We start from the raw sequence: 25695 nt of genomic DNA on the forward strand, positions 1-25695 counted from the left end.
TTTTCTTCATGTAACAAACAATAAATCTAATTAGAAAAAAATAGAAACAACTTACGCTCTCTGTACCGGTTTTCTCCTCTTGCGTCCTGCGTACATGACGCTCCTGCTTATGTAAGCCTGATGAGCCGCAAACACTCTGCGCCTCTTTCTTGCGCTACATGGACGACCAGCGCAAATATTCCGCTTTTATTACAGCAAATCAACGCTACAAAAACATTTTCTTTTGAAATCAAAACAATCGAAAGAAACCACAGGCCTGGTTGTTGAAGAAAGCTTCCAACTGGACGGATTTTCGCTCCTTTAAAATTCACCAAAATGCTTCAGAATTGCCGGAATAATCCACAGTAGTTGTCCCATAGATGCACTTGTTCCAAGTAGGCACGCTCAATTTGTCACGTCCATGCGAGGTTACGGCCGTCACAAAAGATGCGCCAGGTGCACGCACGCGCGCCCCATCAGTCTTAAAGATGGTAAAAAACATTAAATTCGCTCCAGAAACGGAAACAAATATGAAAACAATTAACATGTTATACGGTAACATCGGCGCTGTGCTGAAAAATTAGCGGCCCCAATGCAAAATGCAGTGGAGGCAGGGGAAGGGGGGCGTTGGGAAGGTCCGCGGTGGCGCGCATTCCACCGGCGGGTACGCCCAGCACAGATTGAGGACGTGCTCGCGATCTCGCTCGCTCAGAGAGAAATTTATAAACGCTATAGCGGCCGGCGTGTGCGCGCACATGCGGGAGAGTCTCCTGGAAACATGGGCCGTGTGGGTTCACGTGAGCGCGCACCAGCGACCCTCCAGGACCAATGAGCGCAAAGCAGGAGCGATGAAGGTTTTACATGTGAATATGGGTCAGGGGTGAGGCTCTTACATGACTTGTCCATTATCCTCACTTGATTGTAATTTCCGTATGAATAATTAATATGTCGTCTTATTTAAAAATATTTGAGTGGTAATTTATCCGCCAATATGTTTAATTGCCGCCACCACAAATGGCTTATGGCTAAAAATTAAGGTAAACACTGCACAATTAATTTAGAATCCATGGATGGATGGATGGATGGATGGATTTAAAATTAATTGTGCAGTGTTTTTGTATATTGAACCATCCATGCATCCATCCATGCATCCATCCATGCATCCATGCATCCATCCATCCATGCATCCATCCATCCATGCATCCATCCATGCATCCATCCATGCATCCATCCATCCATGCATCCACCCATCCATGCATCCATCCATGCATCCATCCATGCATCCATCCATGCATCCATCCATCCAGAGATTTTCTTATACTGCATGAGCCTAGGCTTAATAAAACTCGAGAAACATATTGCCATTGAATATTGAACGACAGCCTTAAATGTGTCCATATAAAACTTTGACTCTCAATGGATTTGAGAGCAAATCAATGCATAAAACATAAGGTCCAGAGGCCTCAGTAAAATGGTGGCTACACTGTCATAGCAAGTGAGCGTGTCCATGCGGCCATATGACACGCGTGTGTTTTGACAGGGCACAAAGACACACAAGATGCGTCTCCGTGCGCAAATGCAAACATTGGGGTCACATGACCGCTTTGCACACCCCTTTAGGGTGCACACACACACACACACACACATGGAAAGAAACACAAACATGTGCACACTAAACTAGGCCAGTGAGCCAAAGGGTTGTGTTGTTAGTGTGAAAGGTTCACTGTCAACAGATTTGCTCTCGTTCACACACACACGCGCACGCACACACACACGCAGATGATGGTGATAAAAGTTGAGAGGACACCAAATTGGTAAACAAACATGTGCGATCCAGGATTTTTTTCCTCTCATGAAACCTTCAATGTTGAATTCAGTGAGAGCAAGGACGAAATACGTGTGGAAAATCAGATTTACAACATCCCAAGTGGATGTCAGCAGTGGCCATAGCCACTATGCTGCACACTGCTTCCACCTCTTCAGATGCTGGATGGTGAACCTGAATTTCTCAAAGCTGCCCGGAAGTAACTCTCCATGTCTATATTGAACTCCTCACATGCCTTAAACCTTTTCTTCAGTGACCACCAAAGCTTGGGTCCCATAATATAAAATATAATATAAAAATGAACAGTAGGTTCCCACATCTATGGAAAGTCGCTTGAGCATTTTAACCAATATTTTTTTTTTTAAATCCAGTTTGGGGTCAATGTTCGAGTATCTTTATTGTCCTCACTAGTAAGACAATAGACTCAAGAGTTTCAAGAGCACACTTGTAGAATGGCCCACCAATAGAACAACTGTGTCTTATTTTTGTTTTGTTTTTTTACTATTAGCGACTCTTTTGGACAATGTTATTGCACAATTAAACCTGAAAGATACTGTAAACTGCTGTGCTTGCACTGGAAGAAACACTACTAGATGGTACAACCACTAGTAAGCATAATCTAGTAACCTCCTGTATCCTATTTTAGTAGCACCAAAATATAGTAGTGCAGGGGTGTCAAACTCATTTTTTTTGTGGGCCGCATCACCCTCAAATTCCAATGACAGGGGCGAGAGAAATGACTTGTTGGATATAAACAAAGGTTGACTCGAGCACAAACATTTGACTATAGCGCTCTCTAGCGGATAGATACAGACAATGCAGTCTGTATTGACAACAGGTACGTTTTAATTAATTTAGAGAATATTTAAATCCCGTGAACAAAATTAGTAAACGATACATAAAAATACCATATTATATATAAATAAAAAGTCACACTGCTCCGTTTTAAAATTATATGCATATATTCATATTTATTAAAAAATATTATACAGTAGACAAAAAAAGATAACTGACACATAATAATAATGACTAAAATAACTGGGTTACATGCAAGTGAAGCAAGTTACTGATACATGAATTTGGCTGAGGTGTCTTTAGTGGCTCCAGTCTCGAAACAGTACGTCCCTAAGGCTTGGTTTTAGTTCAAACTGAGTGATCACATCAACCTGTTTTTCCTCCATCTTTCACTTAGCCATTGAGATAGATACTGTAGGCAAGATAGATAGACAGAAGATAGATTGATGAATACAGATCAATACTGGTCAAAGCTGCCACAATGTCTGAGGAGGGTGTTCACAGTGAGATGCGTATGCTGGTTGGGATTCCTGGCATTTTATTAAGTGCACTTCTTGCAAACGGAAAAGCCACTGAAGAAAATGTTCCCTTAACGAAGGATGCAAAAACACAAGTTCTTATCAAGGCCACCGATTGGACACTTTTTTTTTCTTCAATAGCGTAAAGGTAAAAGCAAGGGAAGGCAGTACAGCATGCCAAGTAAAAATGATGCTAGCTTGCAAGCCTTGCAACAAAAGTCCATGCACTAGTACACACAGTGGATATCGATGTCCACCTGCTGTTCTACACAGATGCTCTACAAAGCAGCATGGGAGAAAGCCAGGAAATGCCAGGCAGTGTGAAAGCAGTTACAAGTACTTTATCTCGCCTGAAGGGGACATCCTTTACCAATCCTTTCAGAAGAAGTAGCTCAGGCCCATGGAAAAAAATCCAAAGTCCATCTTGAGCTCTATCATTGTTTCAAGTGCATTAAAATAGTGCTACCTCGTGATTATTTTATCCATTTGGCTGCGGCGTCACATTGCTACAGATGTGCACCATACACAGCTGGCTGAAAGTCTTCCCATACATAGGAAGAAAAAAAAAGTCATATGTACTGTATCTTTGTATGTTGTGTATGTATGTATGAGTATGTATGGGTAATTTGGTGTCACGTGCCCGGTGAATGGCTGGCAACCAATCCAGGGCATAAACTGAAAAAAAAAAGATGATGACAGAAAATTACTGGATGGACTCAAAAGTTTTTAACCATTTTTTAACCATTAAATATTTCATGGTCTATTTTAGATAATTTAAAACTATATGCTTGATTCATTTCTCAAATGTATGTAAATTTTAGACTTTGGCTAGGGTGGGCCAGTGTGTGTGTGTGTGTGTGTGTGCATGTTTATACACACACACGTACACACTTTATATGTATAGCCTTTGTTATGAAACAAAATGAATCTTTGGCTGTTTCCATTCACGTCTTCATACTTCATTCGTATTATCTGGAAATTTAATGCGAGTAAATATGGCAGACACAAGAGAGCATATATGTGAAAGTATGTGCGAGGGTTGGCTTATAAGCGCTGATACTGCATATGCGGGGATGGGGGGGGGGGTCTGGTCTGCTGCCAGCAACACTTGCAGGCGCATGATTGACGAGCGAAGAAGCCTTCTCCGTCTAAGTGGAAAAACAAAAATGAAACGTAAGACTATGCAAAGGAAAATATATGCAAGCCGTATACTCCGCATTTGAGCTTAGCGTGGCGGCTCATAAAATTTGAGTATTCTACTTTTGAAGACATTCATCTGTGATGAACAGTCTGACTAAAAAACTAATTTGTAGTCGGTCATGAAATACAACTAATTGACTTTTTTTAAGCGATTTGCTTTTTAGCTAGCAGTCTTTATAGCTAGTAGTCTTATTGGATGATGAAATAAGACTTATGCTGCTGTCAGTTGCAAAAAGCCCGACACCACTACACTATGCCCAGCACCGCACCACAGGGCCTCCAATGAGTTTCCATCACAACAGCCAGATTGGTAGATAGATGAACTGTAATCAAGCTTGCGTTGCATTATTCACACTTGCAGCGTGTTGTAAAATTTCACAATGTCAGCCACGATGCAAAATACGAATTGATGTAGCGTCATCGCAAAGTATCTTGTTTTGGGGCTGGGCTAACGGGAAAGTGTTTATAAAGGCTTAAACATTTTGGGGTGGATCTGCTCACGGAAAAATGGACTCAGTTTTTCTGGAAATTCTAGCAAATCGGTCAACTCAACGAACAAGACGAGCCTGAACATGTGTTTGTACCTGCACATATCATTCTTGGTAGCACTGAAGGTTAAAGCCTAGCTCCGGCGTTGACTTGTTGGACAGCGGGATCATGAGATTGATGTTGGGGTTTTCCTGGCTGATGGACGAGGTGCCCACCACAGGCTGACTGCTACCCCACTGGATGAAGCAGTCGCCCTTCAGGGGACTCTGGTTCAGGCACGTTTCCCTCTGGCAGGACGACTCTGCGTACATGCAGCTGCTGTGATTGGCCACCTGGGCGCACAGCAGCGATCCCTGCTGAGCGTGTTCCAGCCCGTTGACGGCCCTTGGCCAGGGGCCGTCACATGGGAATGTTTGGTTTTCCGAAACCGGGGCTTTGTGCGTAACGGGTGCATTGGGCAGTTTATACTGGTCCTGGGACCATGGAGGAGGGCAAGTTGTTGGATCAGGCATGGCGGTATTGTGGTTGTTAAAGTCATTGCAAGGAATCGAGGACGGCGTCACAGAGTAGATGTTATTCTGATGATGTTGAATGGGCTGCTGTTGCCGCCGCTGCTGCTGCTGTCCAAAGTCTGGACCGCGAACCGGAGCACCACCAGAAGAAGAATCAGGCACAACAAGTTCTGGGAGTTCTATTTCTGGGCTGAAAATGTCTGGAAGTTGCAGCTGCTGAAGATCAGCCCGGTGCTTATTTGCAGCTCCCGGTAGGGGTCCGCAGTGGGAAAGCTTCTGGCCGACGACGAAAGCCGAAGCAGATCCCGCTGAGTGGAAGTTGTTGGGCTGAGGGAAAGCCCCGCTCTGGGACGTCGTGGGGAACTGCTGCTGTGGTTGCACGAATGCGTCCTGCTTCAGGCACGCGGCGGGGCACGGGTCACCATTCTCTTTGAACAAAACGGAATCGATTTGGTCGAAAATCTCGTTGATGAGGACATTGTCCAACTCGGACCGCACGTTGTCCTGCTGGTCACCCTCCTGACCCAAGCGCTTGAGCGACTCCTCCCATTGCATTAGCTCGGAATCGTCCACCTCCAGGTTCTCCAGGGCGCCGCAGAAGTCGCCCTTCTGCGCCATCTCCTGCAGGTTGTCAATCACAGCCATCACCGACTGCTTAGTCTCCTCCTTCACCACGGCGGGGCTGCTGAAAGAGGGCCCCGCTCCAGTTTCCTTCCAAGCGTTACTAGGCACGCTCACCAGCGCTCGACTGTCCATGAAGATTTGATCCAGAGGAAAAGCCACCTCTGGCGTGGGCTTGTAGGCAGACTCGTCCTGATTGAGGAAGCAGTCCAGTAGTGAGCGGGGCAACTGCGACTTCTTGCTGGCGCCCATGTCATCATTATTGTTGAACATTTTGTTGAACTGTATCTGCGTGAGGTCCATGGTCGGGCCGGTGTTGTAAAGCACAGCCTCGCCCGTGGTGAAGCTGAAGGGCAGCTGCATCCTCCTCTTGAGGAGGTAGTCCTCACCCTCAGCGTTGCTGCAACACGCAAAGCGGAGGTCGGGTTAGTTGAGTAAAGACAGAGATGATTAAAAGCAGACAAACTTTGTGATTGATATATTTTACACTCACACTACAGCTCGCTGATAGGCGATGATGAAGTCAGGTCTCCCTCCTTTGTAGATCAGCTTGGCGTTGGCTTTGACCCAAACCCAGCTTCCCGACTTACTCAGGAGACGGAAAGTCGTCAAGCCGCTTTCTCCAGTTTTTATCACTGTAAAAACATACACGTGGTGTTCTGTAATTAGCAGGAGCAGCATTTGGCGAGGCTTTCAATTCACCTCCCAAATGATCAACTGACATACTTCGAAGGTGGTTGTCGGCACAGTACATCATGTCGGCGGCGTGGATAAACTGGTAGCCGGAGCCTTTCATGCAAAGCTCTGTCTCCGAGTAGCCCAAAATAATCTTCCCCCTGCAGGAAAGAAACCAGGTCACACAATTTCCCGGAAGAAATGAGGGATGGAAGTGTTGTCTGTCACCTGCTGTCAACGCCCATCGGAGTGAAGTCCAGCTTGTGCTTGGTCTGAAAGAGCAACATTTTGGAGCGGATCTCCACAATGGACGAAGACTGGACGGGCATGGCGATGGCAAAGAGCGCAAGCTGAGGGTGGCCGTGCGACCCGTTCTCCCTGTAGACGTTTTGGCCATGAAGGTACTTGAGACGTCCCTGGAACTTGAGAGCCTGGCGCAAAGATGACAGCACAATTAAAGCAGGCGACTCGTGAGGACATTTGTACATTGGTGATGGCGACCCTCACTAAAAAGCCAGATGAGTTGTCCAGGAGGCAACGGAAGCGACACACAAAACTTCTCTCCAGGAAGGACGAGTTCTCCGGAGGAAGGTGATCGGGATTGTAGAACTCTGTGTTCATGCATTCTTCCAAGTCTGACAAGGCGAGAAGAACGCACCAGCATGAGTACTTCATAATAGTGTTCAAGAATAGCCGAGCAAAGCTAAAGAAAATTTTTTTTTAATTGAAGCTGTTTATTCCATACACACAGAAAAATATAAAACTTTATAGAATGACTGGGCCGCAATTTTCCCTGATTTTTGCTTTGTATGGTTTTGTCAATTACTTGATGTTAAAAGATCCAAGGCCACATACCTTGTCCATCTATAGCAGGTGAATTCAGAGCAAAGTTGAGGTTCTGCTTGAACGTAGAACGATCGTCCGTGTGGATGAGCTCAAAGACACTCTGGTGGACCACGTCCGACTGCGCGGGGGGGGAAAAAAAAACATTTCAGCCGACAGTAGTGGGCTAAAAAAAATTCTAAACAAATATTCACCTGCTGAAAGCCAAGGTACTCTTTAATGGTGGGCGACACGTAGAACACGGACCCCTCAGACGTGACCACCACTACGAAGCCATTCAGTGCCTGCAACGTCGCACCTTAGTGTCACTTTTTCTAGTTGTCAACATGGAAGAAATTCTGGTTTCCCAGCATAATTAGACTTGGCTATTACCTGAAGCAGCAGGTCCCCCTCAGAGAAGCCTTTGGTCGCCAAGTTGTTGCCATTGGACACGTTGGCTCCAGTTAATCCACAGCTGCTGCTGTTCTTTATTGTCGCTGCAAGAGTGATGAAGGGAAACATCACAAGTGGGATACTTAGTGGCCTTAGCATGCATGGCACTTGCTCAGTTTGAAGAGGTTTGCTTGTACAGCTGCTGTGTTTATCCACTCGGTGGCAGGAGAGCAAAAAAATGTGCCTTGGCTTGGTTGAGGCAAAAACTTGCCTTCCAAAAGGAGGGAAAGAACAAGAGGTAATATTTGACCACTTGCATATTTTCCATCCCACAAAACAAAACTCTAAACCTGGTTTGCATGTACGTGGTCGAGTCCAAAGACTAGCCAGGTCCACAGCTGCGTATTTACTTTGGCATCTCGTGCCACTATTGTGTAAGCACATCACTGTTATGGGCGGAGCTGCTTATCAGTGTTCATCAGACTGCAATTCAAAGGACTATTGTAGCTTTTGGAAAACATGAAGATCATTTTATGACCTACTCCAAGCACGATATTTTGTTTGACGGGTTCTTTTCCCTCAACTGCAGATGGAGTAGGCTTGGGTGTAGCGTAATCTATTACGAAAAGGAGGTCATGTCATTAAAACGTTTTAGTTTCATTGACTTGTTTGTCTAGCGCCAACACGAGGGTATTGAGACCGCTCACTGGTGTTTAGTTGAAATTTCTCACATGCACAACAATAAAAAAAAAAAAAATCTCTTCCTGCATCTGTGTGAAGCTTTCGTAAGCAATCGCTTACAGGAGAACTTCCCTGATGGCCACTATGGGAACATCCCAGGAAATGGTCTTTTCCAAATGGACCATCCAGTCCAGTCACGCCACCCCTACCTCCCACACACACAAACAAACTTGAAATACAACCCTTAAATGTAACCACTAGCTCTAGTATGTCATCAGAAATAACAAGTATATCACTTTCATGGTTCAGATTGAACAAAACCGCCCAAAAAAATGAATGCAGCCAGGCCGCTCCTATTCCATATCTGGAAAAACCACCAAGAGTCCGTCAACTGTTTTTCCCCTCCCTCCATTCAGACCTCGCGTGAGTAAGTGGGCCTCTCAGGGGCCTCGTGTTTGTTTTCATTGGCGTTCTCTTCCCCAGCGGTGAACCTTCTCTTCCATCTCTTTCCATTATTAACCCGCCTGACAATTTCTGGTGCCGCTCCGTGCAAACGTCCAACAGGAATTCCTCGCAAGATGGGCTTGATGCCTCGTGGATCCTTGCCAGCGTCTCTCGCAGACAAGAACATGTTTTAATTGATCATTTCCTGCTTTTTTGCTCTTAGGAAGCACAAGTCAGAGTTGCAGTCCTGCCTGACTTTGTTATCGGGCAACAACAAACGAGATTAGTATAACAATGAAATTTGTTTTCCATTGTTTCCAATTACAGAATGCTATGCAGCTTTGGGAAAACACACACTCTTGCCACAGAGTAAGGCTCATATTATGTGCAAATCAAGTTAAGCTTATGAATGTCAAGCACGTTCCAAGTTACTGTAGTAAAAATAAGTCTGAGTAGATGACAAATTTGATTTCAACCAAGTCGAGTAACATGTGGAGTCCAACATACAGATCGATTACATTTTTTTTTTTTTGCACCCTGTCAGAGTCAAGTCACGTTTTGAGTAACACATTTTTGGGGCCAAAACCTGTTTTTCATAGTTTTTCCAGTCCTACCTGTGATTTTTACTCAGGAGGAATTTGTATTTAAATAATAAAGTGGTGTTCCTCAAAGCTCTTTACAGTGAATTCTTCATCCACATACTGATGTCGCAGCATGACATATTGAAAATATAACCGTTAAGCGTAAACAGGCAAGCTTGTCAAATCGTGAAAGCGCAACAAGTCCCAAGATTTAAAATTGGCCTTGCGGGTCTAACTCGATTTAGTGACCTGACCTCAGGCAATATCTTGCTTCATAGAGTTCTGTGAAAAACAAAAATAAGGGGTATTTCAAAACAATGCATTTCTCCATAAGAGGAAAGCCTTTGACCAACAACGAAAAAAAAAAAAGCCTACATCATATTTAACTATAATCTCAAAATGCATCCAGAAAGCTCCTTCTAGTCTTTTTTTAAACCAAGTGTAACGTGACACCACGAGAGGCCCTCTTTTCTGGAGCTTCCTCTTTGCAGATGAGCCATTATGGGATTGGAGAAACAAACGCGTTTGACTGCACACTAACATTGCCGTCGCACTGGAAACGAGCTGGGTTCGAAATGTCCGACGCCAACCATCGTTCTTTCGTTAAATCCATTGCTGGGAATTTGAGTGAAACTTGTGCAGTCTTCTCGAGAGTGCTAACTTGTTGTCTGTCACTGGGGCAAAAGGGAGAGTCAGGAGGGGAAGAAGTGGGGAGAGGCGGGGCCAGGAAATGCAGTCACGGCTTGGAGATCTGCCAGACTGCGAGCGAGTATAAAGCATGCCGGCAATGCAAAGGGGGATATTATCTTGATTTGAAAACATTTAGTTCCAGTTGATCCTGTACAGAGATTGCTGTTCACACGCATATGTGCAAGGGAAAAGGCTGCAAATGGCAGCCAGCACAGTTTCTGGGTTTGCTTACTCCAGAGGTTCAACCCTCCTCTCCTTCAGTTGTGTGACAAATCACACAGATTACTTTCAGGATTTCCACACAGGAAACAAACCTATTTAGGTGATTCAACAACAGTGTCATGGCAATGTTTCGGGGAAAGGGAGGGGAAGTTGAACTAGACCTTTTCTTTATGGAGAGTGAAGTTTCCTGATTCCTGCGATCCTGTTGGCACTTTTGCAAGTGTGCTTTACTTATCTGAAAAAATAAAAACTCACTAAAATGTTTTGATTTAAGGGAAGAACGTGCTCTAGGGTCGGGTTAACCTCGAGAAGGCACATCTACATGATTACATGCTACTCAGGTCACATGAAGGTGGAGGTGGTGACTGGTGTATGGCAACAAACATCTGGCCTTTGGATAAACAAACTGACCGGCTCTTTGTATCTCCCAGAGGAAAAACCAACTTGCATCAATGTGATGATTCTTATCAATTTCCTACTTTAAAAAAATATATATATATTGGGAGAAAAAAAAAAAGGGAAACTTGCTGTCGTTGGCAATATCTAAATCAGATGCCTTACAATGTGGGCAATGTAATTTTAAACATGTTAACAATATTGCCACTTGCAAATGCGAATTGTCTTCAACAACACTACAGATATAAGTACATAGTTTCATGTTAAAACAATTTTTAACAATATTTAAAATAAGATGGACTAATAAATATCAATCTTTAAACAACACCTTTCATGGTCAATCTTTCAAACAGTAAGACCCACTTTATATTACCATACAAAGCAAATAAGCCAAATAAATCTTGATTTTGTTGTTGTTGCTATTTTGAAGCCTCATTTGATAGAATTGTTGGTTGTTTTTAAAACATTCAAGTTTGTCAGGGTTGTTAACAATACTCTGCGGTGAATTAAATTTAGAAGAAATTGATTTTCCCTTATAGGAACTTCAAAACTTTGCCCATAGGATTTATAGATATTGCAGCACTTTAATACTGTATTCATACTTTAATGAGTGCTGAAAACTCCAAACCAATTGGAAATTAACAAGTACCTCGGAAAGGATCACATTTGATTCTAGGGAGTTACATTATTGTGTTTTCTGCTTTGGCACAACAATAATCTGAATAAGACTTGAGAATTGATAGAAATGAAAGATTGTTGTCTTTGATAACTTCTTGAACCCTCAAACTGAGGCCAAAGGCATTGTGGGGTGAGCTGGATTCCCATACACATACGCCATGTAGTACTTGGGAGGCCCAAACCTCTGCGGAACGGGTGTATGGTAACAATGAAAACATGATTAAAAGTGGTTACTTGCATTCTCACGCCATCCTTAAACATGGAGTCATGAATCAAGAAGTTAAGTCTTGTCCACGAGCTGAGTCTCCACCAGAGCGGGCTTCCCCTTGTACGCACTACCTCCGGGGAGCCGCCAGGACACAACAAGCCACTCTTTATTTCTGTTCCATTCGTGTCATGTGTTTGGGGATGTGCGTACATGCTTTAGATATCCCAAACACTAGCGGACGAGGCTGTGTTACCACATCGCCCCTGATTGTTAACAGGCCTTGGACGTTTTCAATGAGACATTTTTTTTCCCCCACTCTCTTCTTTCTTTTAACACAAATATGTCAGCAGCAGCGAGCCACAAGGCTTTGGAAAAGCTCCAGCTAGGCCTCATAAAGTCACGCTACAAAGTCCAAAGCCATAAATAGCTTGTCGCACACTATCGGCTCTTTAAATTTCCCGCGTAGCGCCGGCCGCATTTGTTTTTTTTCTTCCACTCGGCGATTTTGCAAGATCTTTGTCTGAAGTTCCGACATGTTCCCACTTGAGCGCCCATCCACGACTGGTGTTGTGACCAGGAGTACCTCGCCAAGGCAGCCCAAGCGATCTCACGCAGACACACAACAAAAGCATGTGGCGAGACATTGTGTCTTGACTCGTGTATAATCGCTATATGCAAAGAAAGTTGATATAATTACAAGTATGGCTGTGTTTAAATCATTTCAGTCCAGTGGAAGAGTTACCTCTGTGATTGTGTTGAAAACAAAAGTGTCATAAAGTGCACAACTGAAATAGTTCCTAGGAATCGCCCTTGATATTGGATGTGCATAGAATTCACACAATTTCCAAAAATTATGGCGGTATGATTTATTCGTTTAATTGGACAGGCTAAGCCATCCGGCTGTTTTTTTTTGTTTTTTGTTTTAAATCAATCTCAAAATGTCAAATATGATCATATAGATTTTATGAACAATAATATGAGTAATGTAAGACAGGATAACTTCTAATAGTCAACATAAGCCATGAAGGAAAAATACCTTAAAATGCAATTTAAGGCATACCCTCTTCTTTTGAATATGGAAAGTGAATTACAAAAAATAGTCCATGTCCACATCTTTGAAAAAGAAAAAAAAAAAAAAAGAAAGGGAGCGACGGAATGCAACAGTCTTGCATCTGATATTGATTATTTTGCAAGGAATTAAATGTGGTTCACTAGTTTAATCTTCTATTTTTAGACAAAACCACAGAAGACATTAAACTACAGCCACCATATTAAGTCAATGCCATTGGATGCACATATCTAATTAGAATAAACCTCTGGTTGCGCTCATTGTATCTTTTATTTCTTTGCACGACCGCAATAAGCAATACATTTGTGATGACGGAGGGCGGGTGAAGATCGGCAGGTGTTGGCTTGCAAATGACTGGCGTGATGAGGCATGTGATTTGGACGCAGCGTGTCCTCCATGCTGCAACGTTCGAGGTAAAGACAAGTCTTTTTGAGCACAGTGAAGAGCAGAGAAAGAATTATTTTGCTCAAATGACACCGTCACGTAAGCAGTAGAAATAGAACATAATGAAAGATTCTTTGAGCCATTGCATTTACTTTCCCCCCCCCCCCCCCCCCTCTCAAATTGTATTCCTTTCCCACAGTGTCACAAAGCATGAAAACTGTGCTTGCATTCACCGTAAAACTTGATTAAGGATGTGATTTATTTACGCTCCAACGTGACTGCTGCTATTTGTCCCGAAACTTAGGGGCAAAGGGAGCAATCTAAGTAAATGGAGACGTGCATTTTCCAAGAATGGGGATGTTAGCAAAAGGGAACAAACAACCATAGTGCGAGTCAGATCCATCAGCTTCGTTAATGTGTTTTTCCTCGACCTCGAGTGCCTCGAAAAGGTCATTCGTATAATCCTGCCAAGAGAACATATTCTCTTTGGCGAGAGTAAATATTTATCAGACTGCTTGTATGCGCTGTGGTTCTTGCATATACAATACAGTATACAATTAACTCATAGCCAACTTTAGAGTTTTTTTTTTTCTTAATTACAAGTCATCGTCATTAGTTTTTGGTTTAGTGTCGTGACAAAAAGGTAGAGTTCTAAGTAAGCTTCGGATATATTGAACCAAATGAACCAAAAGAAAAATGGTTCAACGTAAAATAATGCAATGACATGCATGAGGTCAAGGAGCACATTATTAATTGAAAATACAAAGACACATATACAGAATGAGAGCACCAGCATTTTCAGACATGACGTCATCCACTGGTATGTCATTTGGAGTTCCATGAAATGTTTTAAATCAAATGATCCATAACCTGGAGGATATTTTTTCAAGCAGCTGCCTTGATCCCATTTTGTATGTGCATTTCAGCCAGCCCACATGCATAGTTATGAATTTTGGCCACTTTCAGGGCGGGGTTGGTGTTGAAAGAAAGAAAGAAAAAAAAAACCCGACTTAATGTCGGACCTTGGAAAGACAGCAATGAGAAAGACTGATGATGCAACTCTAACAACAAAGCAGGCTGTGGGAACTGGTGGCACCGGAATGTCACGACACCTGTGACGAGTAAAACGCCTTGGCTGTAGTCATCTTTCATTCTCAACAATCAATCGACTGTGTTTCTGTATGGATGTAGGTCTTAGCTAAGGCCATGTTGGTCTTCACACACCAAAACTATTACTTAACAGTCCCTTGGGTATTTCAAATAATATATAACCAATACAATCATTTGTGTTCTCTTTGCAAAGGGTTTAAGAACAAGAACTCACCTTTGAAATAACTCTTGACTCGCAGGTAACCCACACTGAGGCGAAGGACAGACAATTTGTCCAGACATGAGCGAATGTCTTCAGAAAAGGGAAGCAGGTCCGTCAGCCGGTCCAGCTCCCCGTTCAGCCGATCCCGATGGCGCTTGGACGGGTTGGATTTGATGACTTCTCTCCCATCGTTAATTTTTTTTCTGGGGATCAAGAAAGGGGGAAAAAAAATGACAACTTCCCAAATGAGGCACAATTCTTAAATGCATAAAAGGAAAGATGCTCTTGATCGTGAAAGGAGACCTAATTATCACCACTGCATGACTTGCCGCTGAAGTCTGTCTGGACTTCAAAACAAATATTTTGTCACTCAAAACTATAACTAAAATTAAAAAATATCTGGTGGCACGTTTTTGCATCTAAATGTCCTTGACAAGATAGCCAGAATGAAAAGGGTGGTGGTTGCTCATGTGGTCTGAATCTGTACAAAAGGAAAGAATAGAAAATAGGAACTGTAGTCAAGTTAGTTTGATATTTCAGAATGATTACCCAAGGAAACAATTTCTAATGAACATTGCGAATTGCGGCCTGTTTTATGGTACAGCAGCTCTCTCCTTCCTTCCTTGCCAAGGCCATTCCTCATTCCGCCAGTTACTAAAACAGCAGTCACAATTGACCTATTTAAAGCAGCACTCACTCGACTGCTCGGCTGTCGTTTACGAAGAGGCGTCCAAGTGCCTAATGCTCGCACATGACTCTGAAATCGGACACGCATGCGCCGGTTGAAGAATCACAGAAACGTCTTGGATAGCCACTACTGCCATTATTACTATTATTAAAAAGCTATGAAAACAGCAAGTTGTTCACAACAAGGTTGAAAGTTTACCGCGTCGTAAACGCAATTGTTTCTTGTTAAGATGACTAATTAAGACGTAAAGGGATTTTAAACACTCTGCTACTGCAAACTACCGTCTTGGCTTAAATAACGTTGGTTTCATTTCAAAATACTTGGTGTGAGGAAGTGTGAAAAGCAAAATGCATTGGACTTATTAGCCTCAATGAGACGGGCCAACAACAATGGAAGAAAAAAAAGTCTCCTACGTATATTTGGATTTTGAAAAGCCGTGTAAAAGCTCAACATGCTCTTACCCCTGTGTTACCTCTTTTCTAACCCAATGTTTTGGTCATGCGATCAGGTTACCTCCTTTGAACGGGGCATTGGTTTGTGGTCTGTGTTCTGCGCATGCTCCGCAAGGAATCATAGTCTTTTGAGTCCAGGAAGTTTTTTCAAGCACGGCCATTTCGCTTAGTTGCAACAGAAGTCCTGACTTCGACGCAATTACTAATGTTTTCACGTTAATTTCGGTCTCCATGGTGAAAATGACACTTTGTACATAGACACACATGTATATGCCCATGTAACTGGCACGTAACTCCAGAAATGTACGAGCAGAGGTAAACAAACATGGCGAAACTCACACGCAGCCACGTGCAGCACAGCAGCACACTTTTGGAGCAAGGAGGAAAACGACTGCTATATTCTAGTAGTGAGTGACGTGAATATTATGTTATTACTATGTGTTAGGTAATATACACACGTATACATATACATAATTATACATATACATAATAAAAATAAAATAAAATTATATATATATATATATATATATATATATATATATATATATATATATATATATATATATATATATATATATATATATATATATATATATATATATATATATATATTATTTATATATAATATAAATTAAGTTGTTGTCACTATGGCAAATGCACAATGCACCACATTAGCACACTATTGTTTTGCACTAAAAGCCGGTTGTTTACTTTGACACACAAACGCAGCGCCGACCAGCCTTAGTAGAATGACTCAGCGATGCAGGTTTTTTTGCTTTTTTTGGCTGCTGACCAACACCGAGTTGGAAGAGGGACGGTTTATAAAAGCCTGCTGTGGTTTACAGAGAGATTTATAGGCGATTTAAAAAAAAAAAATGAAAATAGAGCTCTGTATTCAAGTCATGGAAACATCAGAGGTGGGGGGGACATCAAACATTTGAGACTATAAATTATTCACTTTTTTTTTTTAAATTACGCTTAATAGTGAAACATTATCTCAAAAAATTGGAGAGCCAGGTGTCAGGTGTGTATCAGCATGCTCATAGTGAAACAAAGACTCGAGAACAAAAGGCCACTGTTAACCCTGACTGGGAGTTGTTTTACTTGGCTAATCGCCACACCGTTGTGTTTGAGCGGTGTGTCTTGCGCATGTGTGTGTGTGTGTACGTGGAGAGTGATAAAGGTTGCATTTTAGTAAGTAATGAATGTGTATGACTCAACAAAACAAATATACAGTTCGCCATTTTAAAAGAACCATATGTTTCAAATCTTAGAGGAAAATGTAACCTCTTTTTACATTTATTTGTATCGGATCATCACTACCTCCCACCTTCCAATATTTATTCTTCACCGTCCTGAAAAATATTTTAATATGGCAACACAATTTAAATGTGTTATTTTACCCGTTATGAACATCAAACCAGTTGAACTACATGGGATTTTGCAATGCGAACATGTTTTCACCTACCACAAGGATTACTTCAAACATCTTTGTGTTGCTGGTTTTTTTTTTTGGTGTATTTAGTTCGTGCTTCAGACCATTCAGATCACTATCTGACTAATATCCAAGTTGGTGCTCCCTACAGATACAAGATACCGTATTTTCCGCACTATAAGGCAGACCTAAAAACCTCAAATTTTCTCAAAAGCCAACAGTGGACCTTATAATCAGGTGCGCCTTATACATGGACCAATATTGAGCCACTACAGCAGGCGTGTCCAAAGTCCGGCCCGCGGGCCAAATGTATATATCTTATATATATGGACAAAGTTTTAAAATGGGCCGATTATTGAAGGTGTGCCTTTAATACGGTGCGCCTTACAGTGCGGAAAATACGGTACTAGCGAAATACTGCTGTCCAGAAAATTTATTTTTACAAGGAAATCATTGAACTACTTCCCCTCTTCGGGTCGAGACATGAAATTGTGTCCTAAATAATGGAATTTTTGGATGAAGTACACCAGTGTGCATATGCTAATGGATTCTGACTGGTGCGACTGGGAATTACAGCATGGCCATAGGTTTTTTTTCAATAACATCCTAAAAAGCCAGTCAAGAGAAAATGCATAAGGCTCATAAAAGACAATCTGGATGAGGCTATCTGTGTAGGAATGCTCCCGGGTGGCGACCGCGGACGTTTTATAGCGTCTGCTCAATGGTGCCTTTGTGCGTCCCAAGTCAAGCTGGCCATCCAGGGGGAAATCAATGTCCACATCTTCAGACACAAGCTCCCTTTTTATTTTGGGATACAAACATTGGGAGCTGTCTGGCTGTATGCAATTTGCCAGGCGAGTGCTGCAAACATGCAATGTCAACAGCATAAACCACGACAGACACAAGCATGCTATAATTCTTCTGACAGAATGAGTTAAAATTGGATCGTGGGCATTTTAAGTGACATGGCCATAAGCATAGTTTATCATGCAAGCCACCATGTTCTCTTTAGTCTTTAACTGAAATACATGAACTCCCATGTTTTTCTGTATTTGGGGTCACCAATTATTAAATGCTTTTCCTCCTTCTGACCTATTTATCCGGGCTTGGGAGAGGCACTAAATTGGACTGGCTTGCTTTCCCCCAGAAGCTAGATAAATTTACGGCAGAACCTGGTATTGTCTCTCATCCAAGTATTGAGCAGGCATGACCGTGCTTAGTATCTGATATCAGACAATCTGACACTGTCAGAGTAGTTTGGCCATTAGTCAAAGGCATATACTAGTATAAAGACACAAATGCTAAGACATAAGTTCATAATTCACCTCATCAATCGGGCTGGACGTGAATGCTCAGTATCAATCCATCACTTCACTTTTTTGGGCATTTTATGGCTGGTGCGACTTATACTCCGGTGCGATTTATAGTCCGAAAATTACGGTAGTTGGGCTGCATAGAACATATCATTACAAAGAATATTTTGTGGTTGACTTCCCCTTTAACAACACGTACAGGAGGAGCCCAATGAAGCACCAACGTCCAAAGTACAATAAGGCAGAAAAATTGTGAGCGGGTTACACTGTCAAGTAGAGAGGAGTCGTACTACAAAACATGTGCATGCATGCCACCACAAACAACTTACACAAGTGGGACTCCCAAACTTTGTTTATGTAATCAGGCGCTCAGTTACTGGGAATGCTTGTTAGCACATACAGGCGGAAACCACAGAGGAGAACCTGGACAGGCTCCCAACTGTATGATTCTCCTATTCGTCACGCTTGCGCTGGAAACAACATCATCCATTAGCCTCTCTGGGCCTAATACAGCTGTTCACGACTCCACATACAGATGTTTTACGGACTTCTAAAGGAATGTAAACGAACATTTGGAGCAATACTACATTGTCCTAAAGGTTAGACACATGTTTCCTCAATTTAGAAGTTTTATTTTGAATGTTTTTTTAATTTGGAAATAAAAATCCGCGATGTAGTGAAGCCGCGATAATCGAGACGCGAAGTAGCGAGGGATCACTGTATTCATTTTGGCCACAAGCTTTCACGATTCCAACCATATGAAATCATAAATACATAAAGGCATATTAGCCGTAAGATAGTGTAATTAAGGCATTTTAGTATCACACATTGGACCCAATAGAGCACACACAACTAAATACCGTGTTTTTCCGTGTGTAGTGCGCAAAATTTAACGAATTTATTGTCCTAAAATCTGGGGTGCGCATTATACATGGGTACAAAAATTTTTTTTTTTTTTTTTTCTTTAGAAAACAAAACCAACAACAGGACTGACCGACAAAGTCGTGGAACAAACAGACATCATGACGGTGAGCGAGGGGCAGACAGGACTTAAATACAAAACACGTTACATCGATTGAGGTGACACAGGAATAGAGGGGCAACGCGAACAGAAACTATGGCAACCTAGACACATAGCAAAACTGGGGACGAGACGTGACAAATGTCCCTCGAAATGAAACTTGAAATCACGAAGTTTTGGTTTCCAAGGGTGTTTTTATTCCTCTTCGTCTCTCCCATACAGAGCCGCCTTTTTCACGTCCGCACGCCTCTTTCCCGTGCGCGCACGGAGCGCGGTGGTGCGTTTATGGGCAGTCGGAGAAATCAACGCCAACAAAAAAAATTACATCCAGCCTAGTTAAGACCATACCAAAGACTATAAAGATGGGACCCATTGCCTTCCTGCGTGTGTGACGATCATTGGGACTTAAAAAAAAAAATAAAAAAATTCATAAAAAAAAAAAATCATAAAAATTGGGTGCGTATTATACATGGGTACAGACTTTTTTCCAGCATCAGCATGCCATTTTTAGGGTGCGTATTATACATGGGGGCGCACTATACACGGAAAAAAACGGTATGTACATTTAAACTAAAATATGATAAAGGAAAGAGAGAAATGGAGGACTGATTAATAAATTAAAAAAAATGATCCAGCTGAGCAATATTTTTTAGGTGAAATTTACTGAATTAGTCCAACATATCAAAGCGTCTGTATGGCAAAGGACTGACACGACTAAAGCAAGTAAGTACACAAGTGCAAAAGCATTCAACAATATCAAACTTTCATGCAGTACTTTAAAAAGCCAAAGAGGAAACAGGACATGCTGGAAGAAAGTTGAAGCGCGGAGAGAGGGAAGGAAGGAAAGCGAGATATCAGATTACAATAACAGAGCCAGGCGCGCGAGACTGCCCCGCCCTCCCCAATGCATCGCGTGAGAGCTGCACTCGACTCTCTCTAACTTGATCGTGATTAATGCGCCAGGGTAACGCATCAGTGCCAGAGTCGAGCGGCGCACATTCTTAAAACGATCCGCAAAAACAATCCACCGCGGCTTCAAGTAAATCCACCCAATATCATTTATTTCCTCATTTTATGAATCCGAATAGTCACATGGGATTTTACGATCGCTCACCGATAATCATTTCTGCTCTCTCGCGCAAGTTGACAGAACGCACTGATCCAACTTACGTTCTTCGAAAGAAACTTTTCAATCGAAATATTGTTACTAAATATTACAAGTTAATGAATGCAAACAATTGCAATATGTAGTATTCTGCACTTTGTCAACTTTCACTTAAATGTTATGCGCAGATATGACCGCTAGGCTTTTAAAATGTCTGCCCATAGTTTCGCAACTTTCCAGCAACAATGTCTCTCAATCGGGTTTGGACCTACTGTTTGAGGACGGGTTTCTTCCTCTTCTTATTGGCGTAAGTCCCAGAGGTGGCCAACATTTGTGCGCTGCTTGCCACGCAAACTTCACCTAAAGTTTGTCTTCCGAGGCGACCTTTTCTCCTCCCGAGCGAGGACACGCTGGTCTCTTCGGCGTGCAAAAATAGTCACTCCCTACGGTATCCACCCGCCATGCAAATCCCGGCGGTGGTGGGAAATGAACACAACAGAACCTGAGCCCGCAATGCTTTGGTGCGGTGTTGACAGGTTCCCCGGTCGGTCAGTGTGGCCGGTTGACCTTAGTCGACGGTGCTGAAGCGGAATGGCTGTGTGACCAAAGTAGAGAAGAAGGAGGAGGAAAGTGAAGGGGGTAGAGCCTCCGTAAAGCCCTCCTCTTCGCAGAAACAGCACAGCCCGACTCGAATTACCGCCCCTGCTTATTTATTTCTATTTTTTAAATTTACCTGCAGTGCCAACTTTTACAGTTTGACATTCAAAATGTGCTTTTTCATAATTCAGATGTGGCAAATGTAGTCATCGTCTGAAAGTAAACATTATGTTTGTTCTTTAAACTTTTACAAAGTATAATCACTCTTAGTTGGCTCCTTGTGAAATTTGTGTTCACATGGTGCTTCTGCTCATATTCTGTGCAGTATAGGTCCAGCATTAATCGCAACTGTGTTGTCACAAAGTCGATTGGCAAAAGAATTACACAGAAAAACATTCGATTGAGGTCAACAAAATAAAATTAACATCTGCAAACACCGGCCACTTAATATGTGGAAGCTGTTGTCTGTTTTGTCAGATGAAAACAGTTTGTTTACACAACCACAACCATTTACACAACTATCAATTGTACAGAAAAAAAACTCTTTTTTTTTTTTTATTATTTCAAAACTGCTCTATGAAACCAAAATAAAGTTGCCTTTTCCTTTCTCGTTTTGTGGATTTCTACAGAAGCTTTCTGGTTGGACTCTCTTCAATATACTGTAATATATATACACTACCCTCTGTTGGTAAAAAGGAAGGGGCGCCCATCAATAACAAAATAGTGTTACATTTCTATGGTACATAATTAATTATATTCTAAAATTCTAATTAATCATGAATATGTTTTCAAAAACAGCTTGTGAAATAATTCTCTAAACGGGGTAATATTAATCAGGCACCGATTAGACACCTTTCTTACGTACTTTGACTGAGACGACATTGTGTAAGGCCCCGTCGTGTGACGTAGAATTTCAGCGACGAGTTAGCTTGGTTTTTTTTATTTACCCAGGTCAGGTCGGAGGGGTTTTGGAGGACAGTTAATCATGGCCCTGAGGGCGATCCGGTTGGTCTTCCCATCGGTGGCAACCGGTGTCAAAACCGCGAATGTTGTTCAGAAGGTAAGGGCACAAAATGCACAAACGCTTGTCCTTTTGATACTCCCCACTTCTACAAGGACATGCTAAATTTAGCAGACTAGCTCCCCATGTAGGCACTAGCGCTGTCCCTTAATCGTCTATGCCAATAGTCCAGTGATATTCAAGTGGCGATCGAGTCATAGCGTGTTAAACGTGTCGTTTTAATGAAGTCCTGTCGAAGTAAACGTAATCATAAACACTTTTCTTCCACTCTTAAAGACTATATTTGCTTTTGTCATCCAAGGCATCTATGCATATGACAGCGGCAAGGAAGCTGCAGTACGGCTGGTGGGCGTTCGCACTGGGCGAAAGGACCACGCCGCGTTTAAAGCAGTTCAGCAAGATTATTTCAGTAGATGGCAATTTAGCATCAGGCAAAGGGGCACTAGCACAGAACCTGGCCGACAGACTAGGTAAGTCGTCTGTGTGCATGGAGTTACACTTCTGCCCCCTCAAAAAAAAAACTTCCCTATCTGATAATGTGGCCAATAATATAAATTACACAGTACAGTGCAAAGGTCTTAGGCCACCATCACATTTGTTGTTTTAGCAATGCCATCATGGTCAATTGCAGACAGTCACCAAGAATGAGCTGTGAATACATGTGAACATATTTCATACTATAGAGCTTTGCATGTTGTGTTTCCCCAGGGATGCTCTACATGCCCGAACCTGACACCTTCTACTTGGACAAGATGTCGGGAGAGAAAGCGCCCCTCTCTATCGACTTCAATGGGATGTGCAGCCTGGAGAAGTTCTACGCAGACCCGAAAGCTGCAGACGGCAACAGCTACAGACTGCAGCTATGGATGTATAACATGCGCCTGCTGCAGTACGCTGAAGCCATCCAACACCTGCTCACCACAGGTACCATGAACACCCATCGCAAACTCGCTTTTGAACTTTCATACTCATTGAAATGATGATCCTGTATGTCAAAGGCCAAGGTGTGATCCTGGAGCGTTCGCCCTTCAGCGATATGGTGTTCCTGGACGCCATGTTTAAACAGGGCTACATCAGGAAAGAGTGTGAGTGTGGCTTTGTCATAGACACGCCACTTTCAAATGTATAGTACGCATGCCAATGCTGCATTCCACTCGCAGGTGTGCACCACTACAATGAAATCAAAGGAATCAGCATCTGCGAGTTCCTGCCGCCGCACCTCGTCGTCTACGTGGATGTGCCCGCTGAGGAGGTGCACAAGAAGCTGAAACTAAGTGGCAAGGTAAGATTGGCTAACTTTAGCGCTAAATCATCAGTCAATTGAATATTCTCCCAAAAGTTATGGGAATCATTCAGATGCATTTTGCCATGCATGTCCGTCTGTCTCTGACGAGGGTCCGATTTTCTGATGATTGCTGAGTGACGTCAAAGTCAGAAATGACAGAATAAGCACTGATGGAAACAAGCCCCGCCTGTTTTGCGTGTTTGTTATAAAACATACTTGCTCGAGTCGACTGCATTGACTATACATTTACTATAGGTGGCAGTATGCACAAAGAGTCATGAATTAGTCAAGATAAGACAACAATTAATTATTCTGATGTTTTCAATATATTGCCGTGAAATGGATTCGCTTTATTTATAACCTCTAAGCCGTATTTTCAGAATGTGCCGTTGCCGTATCTGAAGAGCATTGAGGACAGCTACAAGAAGTCCTTCCTGCCAGAAATCGGGTGGGTAATGCATGTTAAAAAAAAAACCAAGATGCTGTAAATCACATTTTATAAACACGATTTTGCTTAAGTTGTGGATTAATGTCTTACTACAAGCATTACGTTTTTGGCTTTCAGTGAAAAGTCTGAGCTGCTTGCTTATGACGCGACCCAAATCCAAGATGTGGAGAGGGTAAGAGTTACAAAGTCGCAAACTTTTTTTTTTTTTTCCCGTGGTACATTTAACTGACATCTTTTCATCCCATCAGGTGGCCGAAGACATAGAATATCTGAAGTTTGAAAAAGGCCCATGGCTAGAACAGGATGACGTCACCTACCATCACATGAGAATCCTGTGAGAGCTCTGTCGTTGAAATGCAAATACAGTGAACCCTTCTCATTCGTGAGGCTCGGGGCCAAAATTCGTACATCAGTGGAATCTACCATTGCCTTAAAGCTGATGGCAAACACTTGGTCGGTACCCCAACCTGATGACACTTTGGAAGGAGCAGGATTTTTATGATGTAACAGGAAGGGAAAGAGTTGCCTTTTCCAGTGTATCTAAGTTGTACAGAATTATCACGAATTGACAGGGGTTCACTGTATACAAGAAAAAAAAGTAAAAAAAAAAAAAATGTTTGCCGTTTTCAGTGTTGAAGACAAACAGAGAGTGGCATCGTTGACCCACATACCCAAATTTCTGCCAGAGATCACTGTTGGGGCGCACGACTTTGATGAAAAATACTACGCCTATAAATCGGTATGAATTGTGGAATTATTAATTATGTTGTTTTGACTACTAACAGTCTCACTGAATTCTGATGTATTATTCTTTTAGCTTCCTGGCAAGAAATACGCTCAGGGTTATAACGCAGACGTCGGAGATAAATACATTTGGCTCAAGTAAGGGAGAACGACTTCTGTCCTCACCAGTGACCAATCAACTCGCAGTGTGAGAGATACATGGTCTCCACTTGTACATCTTATTATGTATGTATTAAAAAGAATAAAATTTATCATACATACCCATGATGTGATGGATGTTGGAGGGTACTTACACACACACACACACACGCACACACACACACACACACACACACACACACACACACACACACACACACACTGGCCATTCCATTAGGGACCCCTTAACTATCTAATTAGATCCAATATTTGCCTTCGTAAAGATGATAATACTCATTTTCAGAATAATCAATGTATAATATTGTGGTTGTACATCTTGCTGACATTTTGTGATGTGTTTGTTGAGGTCATAAAAAATTATAGCTACAGCTATTGATTGTCATCTATCGTATGCAGAGCCGACACTCAATGTGGCGCCTGAGGCGAGACTTTATATATGGCAGCCGCTTTCATTGGCGTACGCTTACAAAAGACAAATACCATTGGTTTTACCATTGTCTTAATGTTTAAGATAATGTCACGCAATTTAAAATATAATGCAATTTAAAATTATGAAATGTCATTGTAAAATGAAAGTCATAATATGCATAATTTATGCATTTATAATACACTTATGTTCTATTTAGCCAAATGTAAATACAAAGGACTTAATTTGGTTCATTATCATGCTGGAAGACTTCAGGAAGAATCTTCACTTTTTTGAAATGTCCTGCAGTGATGCATTTGGTCTACCTGTGGATTTAAACTTCTAAACCAGTACGAATAAAACCAAAAAGGACAATTTTATTTATTTTCTGTGAAATAAACTTGAATTTAGCTCACGACTTGACAATAGGGAAAACTTTTTTTCTTCCTGAAAATAGACCATTTGAGAACCACGACACAATCTATAGGGTGTATCTGTCAACTAACACAAGTTTACTCAAAATGATC

General features: G+C 42.1%; 2 protein-coding genes across 3 annotated transcripts; one reads left to right on the top strand and one right to left on the bottom strand.

Moving 5' to 3' along the window:
• Positions 1–2747: 2747 nt before the first annotated feature.
• On the bottom strand, positions 2748–21139 carry LOC133159549 (aryl hydrocarbon receptor-like). 2 transcript variants are annotated; one of them, XM_061286623.1, is made up of 11 exons: positions 20781–21139; positions 14507–14697; positions 7830–7933; positions 7652–7741; positions 7470–7578; positions 7122–7249; positions 6843–7045; positions 6666–6775; positions 6433–6574; positions 4902–6339; positions 2748–4265 (listed from the first exon to the last, which is right to left on the bottom strand). In XM_061286623.1, the coding sequence occupies exons 1-10, from the start codon at positions 20837–20839 to the stop codon at positions 4911–4913; spliced, it is 2565 nt and encodes an 854-aa protein (XP_061142607.1). In that variant the 5' UTR covers positions 20840–21139; the 3' UTR covers positions 2748–4265; positions 4902–4910. The 2 variants fall into 2 exon arrangements, with proteins under 2 accessions (XP_061142607.1, XP_061142609.1); XM_061286625.1 differs by lacking the exons at positions 14507–14697; positions 20781–21139 and adding an exon at positions 10077–10884.
• Positions 21140–22005: 866 nt separating this feature from the next.
• ndufa10 (NADH:ubiquinone oxidoreductase subunit A10) lies at positions 22006–24870 on the top strand. The gene is made up of 10 exons (XM_061287658.1): positions 22006–22165; positions 22428–22596; positions 22835–23050; positions 23125–23211; positions 23287–23408; positions 23792–23859; positions 23977–24031; positions 24108–24193; positions 24490–24598; positions 24677–24870. The coding sequence occupies exons 1-10, from the start codon at positions 22091–22093 to the stop codon at positions 24743–24745; spliced, it is 1056 nt and encodes a 351-aa protein (XP_061143642.1). The 5' UTR covers positions 22006–22090; the 3' UTR covers positions 24746–24870.
• Positions 24871–25695: the final 825 nt, after the last annotated feature.

Source organism: Syngnathus typhle, linkage group LG9 (genome assembly GCF_033458585.1).
Source record: "Syngnathus typhle isolate RoL2023-S1 ecotype Sweden linkage group LG9, RoL_Styp_1.0, whole genome shotgun sequence".
Taxonomy (NCBI): Eukaryota; Metazoa; Chordata; class Actinopteri; order Syngnathiformes; family Syngnathidae; genus Syngnathus; species Syngnathus typhle.

Coding starts and splice junctions, on each gene's coding strand:
- ndufa10 (XM_061287658.1), top strand. CDS start 22,091: ATGGCCCTGAGGGCGATCCGGTTGGTCTTCCCATCGGTGGCAACCGGT. Junction 23,409..23,791: donor AGCTGAAACTAAGTGGCAAG/GTAAGATTGGCT, acceptor CCGTATTTTCAG/AATGTGCCGTTGCCGTATCT. Junction 24,599..24,676: donor AATACTACGCCTATAAATCG/GTATGAATTGTG, acceptor TTATTCTTTTAG/CTTCCTGGCAAGAAATACGC.
- LOC133159549 (XM_061286623.1), bottom strand. CDS start 20,839: ATGTTGGCCACCTCTGGGACTTACGCCAATAAGAAGAGGAAGAAACCC. Junction 7,934..14,506: donor AGTCAAGAGTTATTTCAAAG/GTGAGTTCTTGT, acceptor TCACTCTTGCAG/CGACAATAAAGAACAGCAGC. Junction 7,250..7,469: donor ACCTGCTATAGATGGACAAG/GTATGTGGCCTT, acceptor TCGCCTTGTCAG/ACTTGGAAGAATGCATGAAC.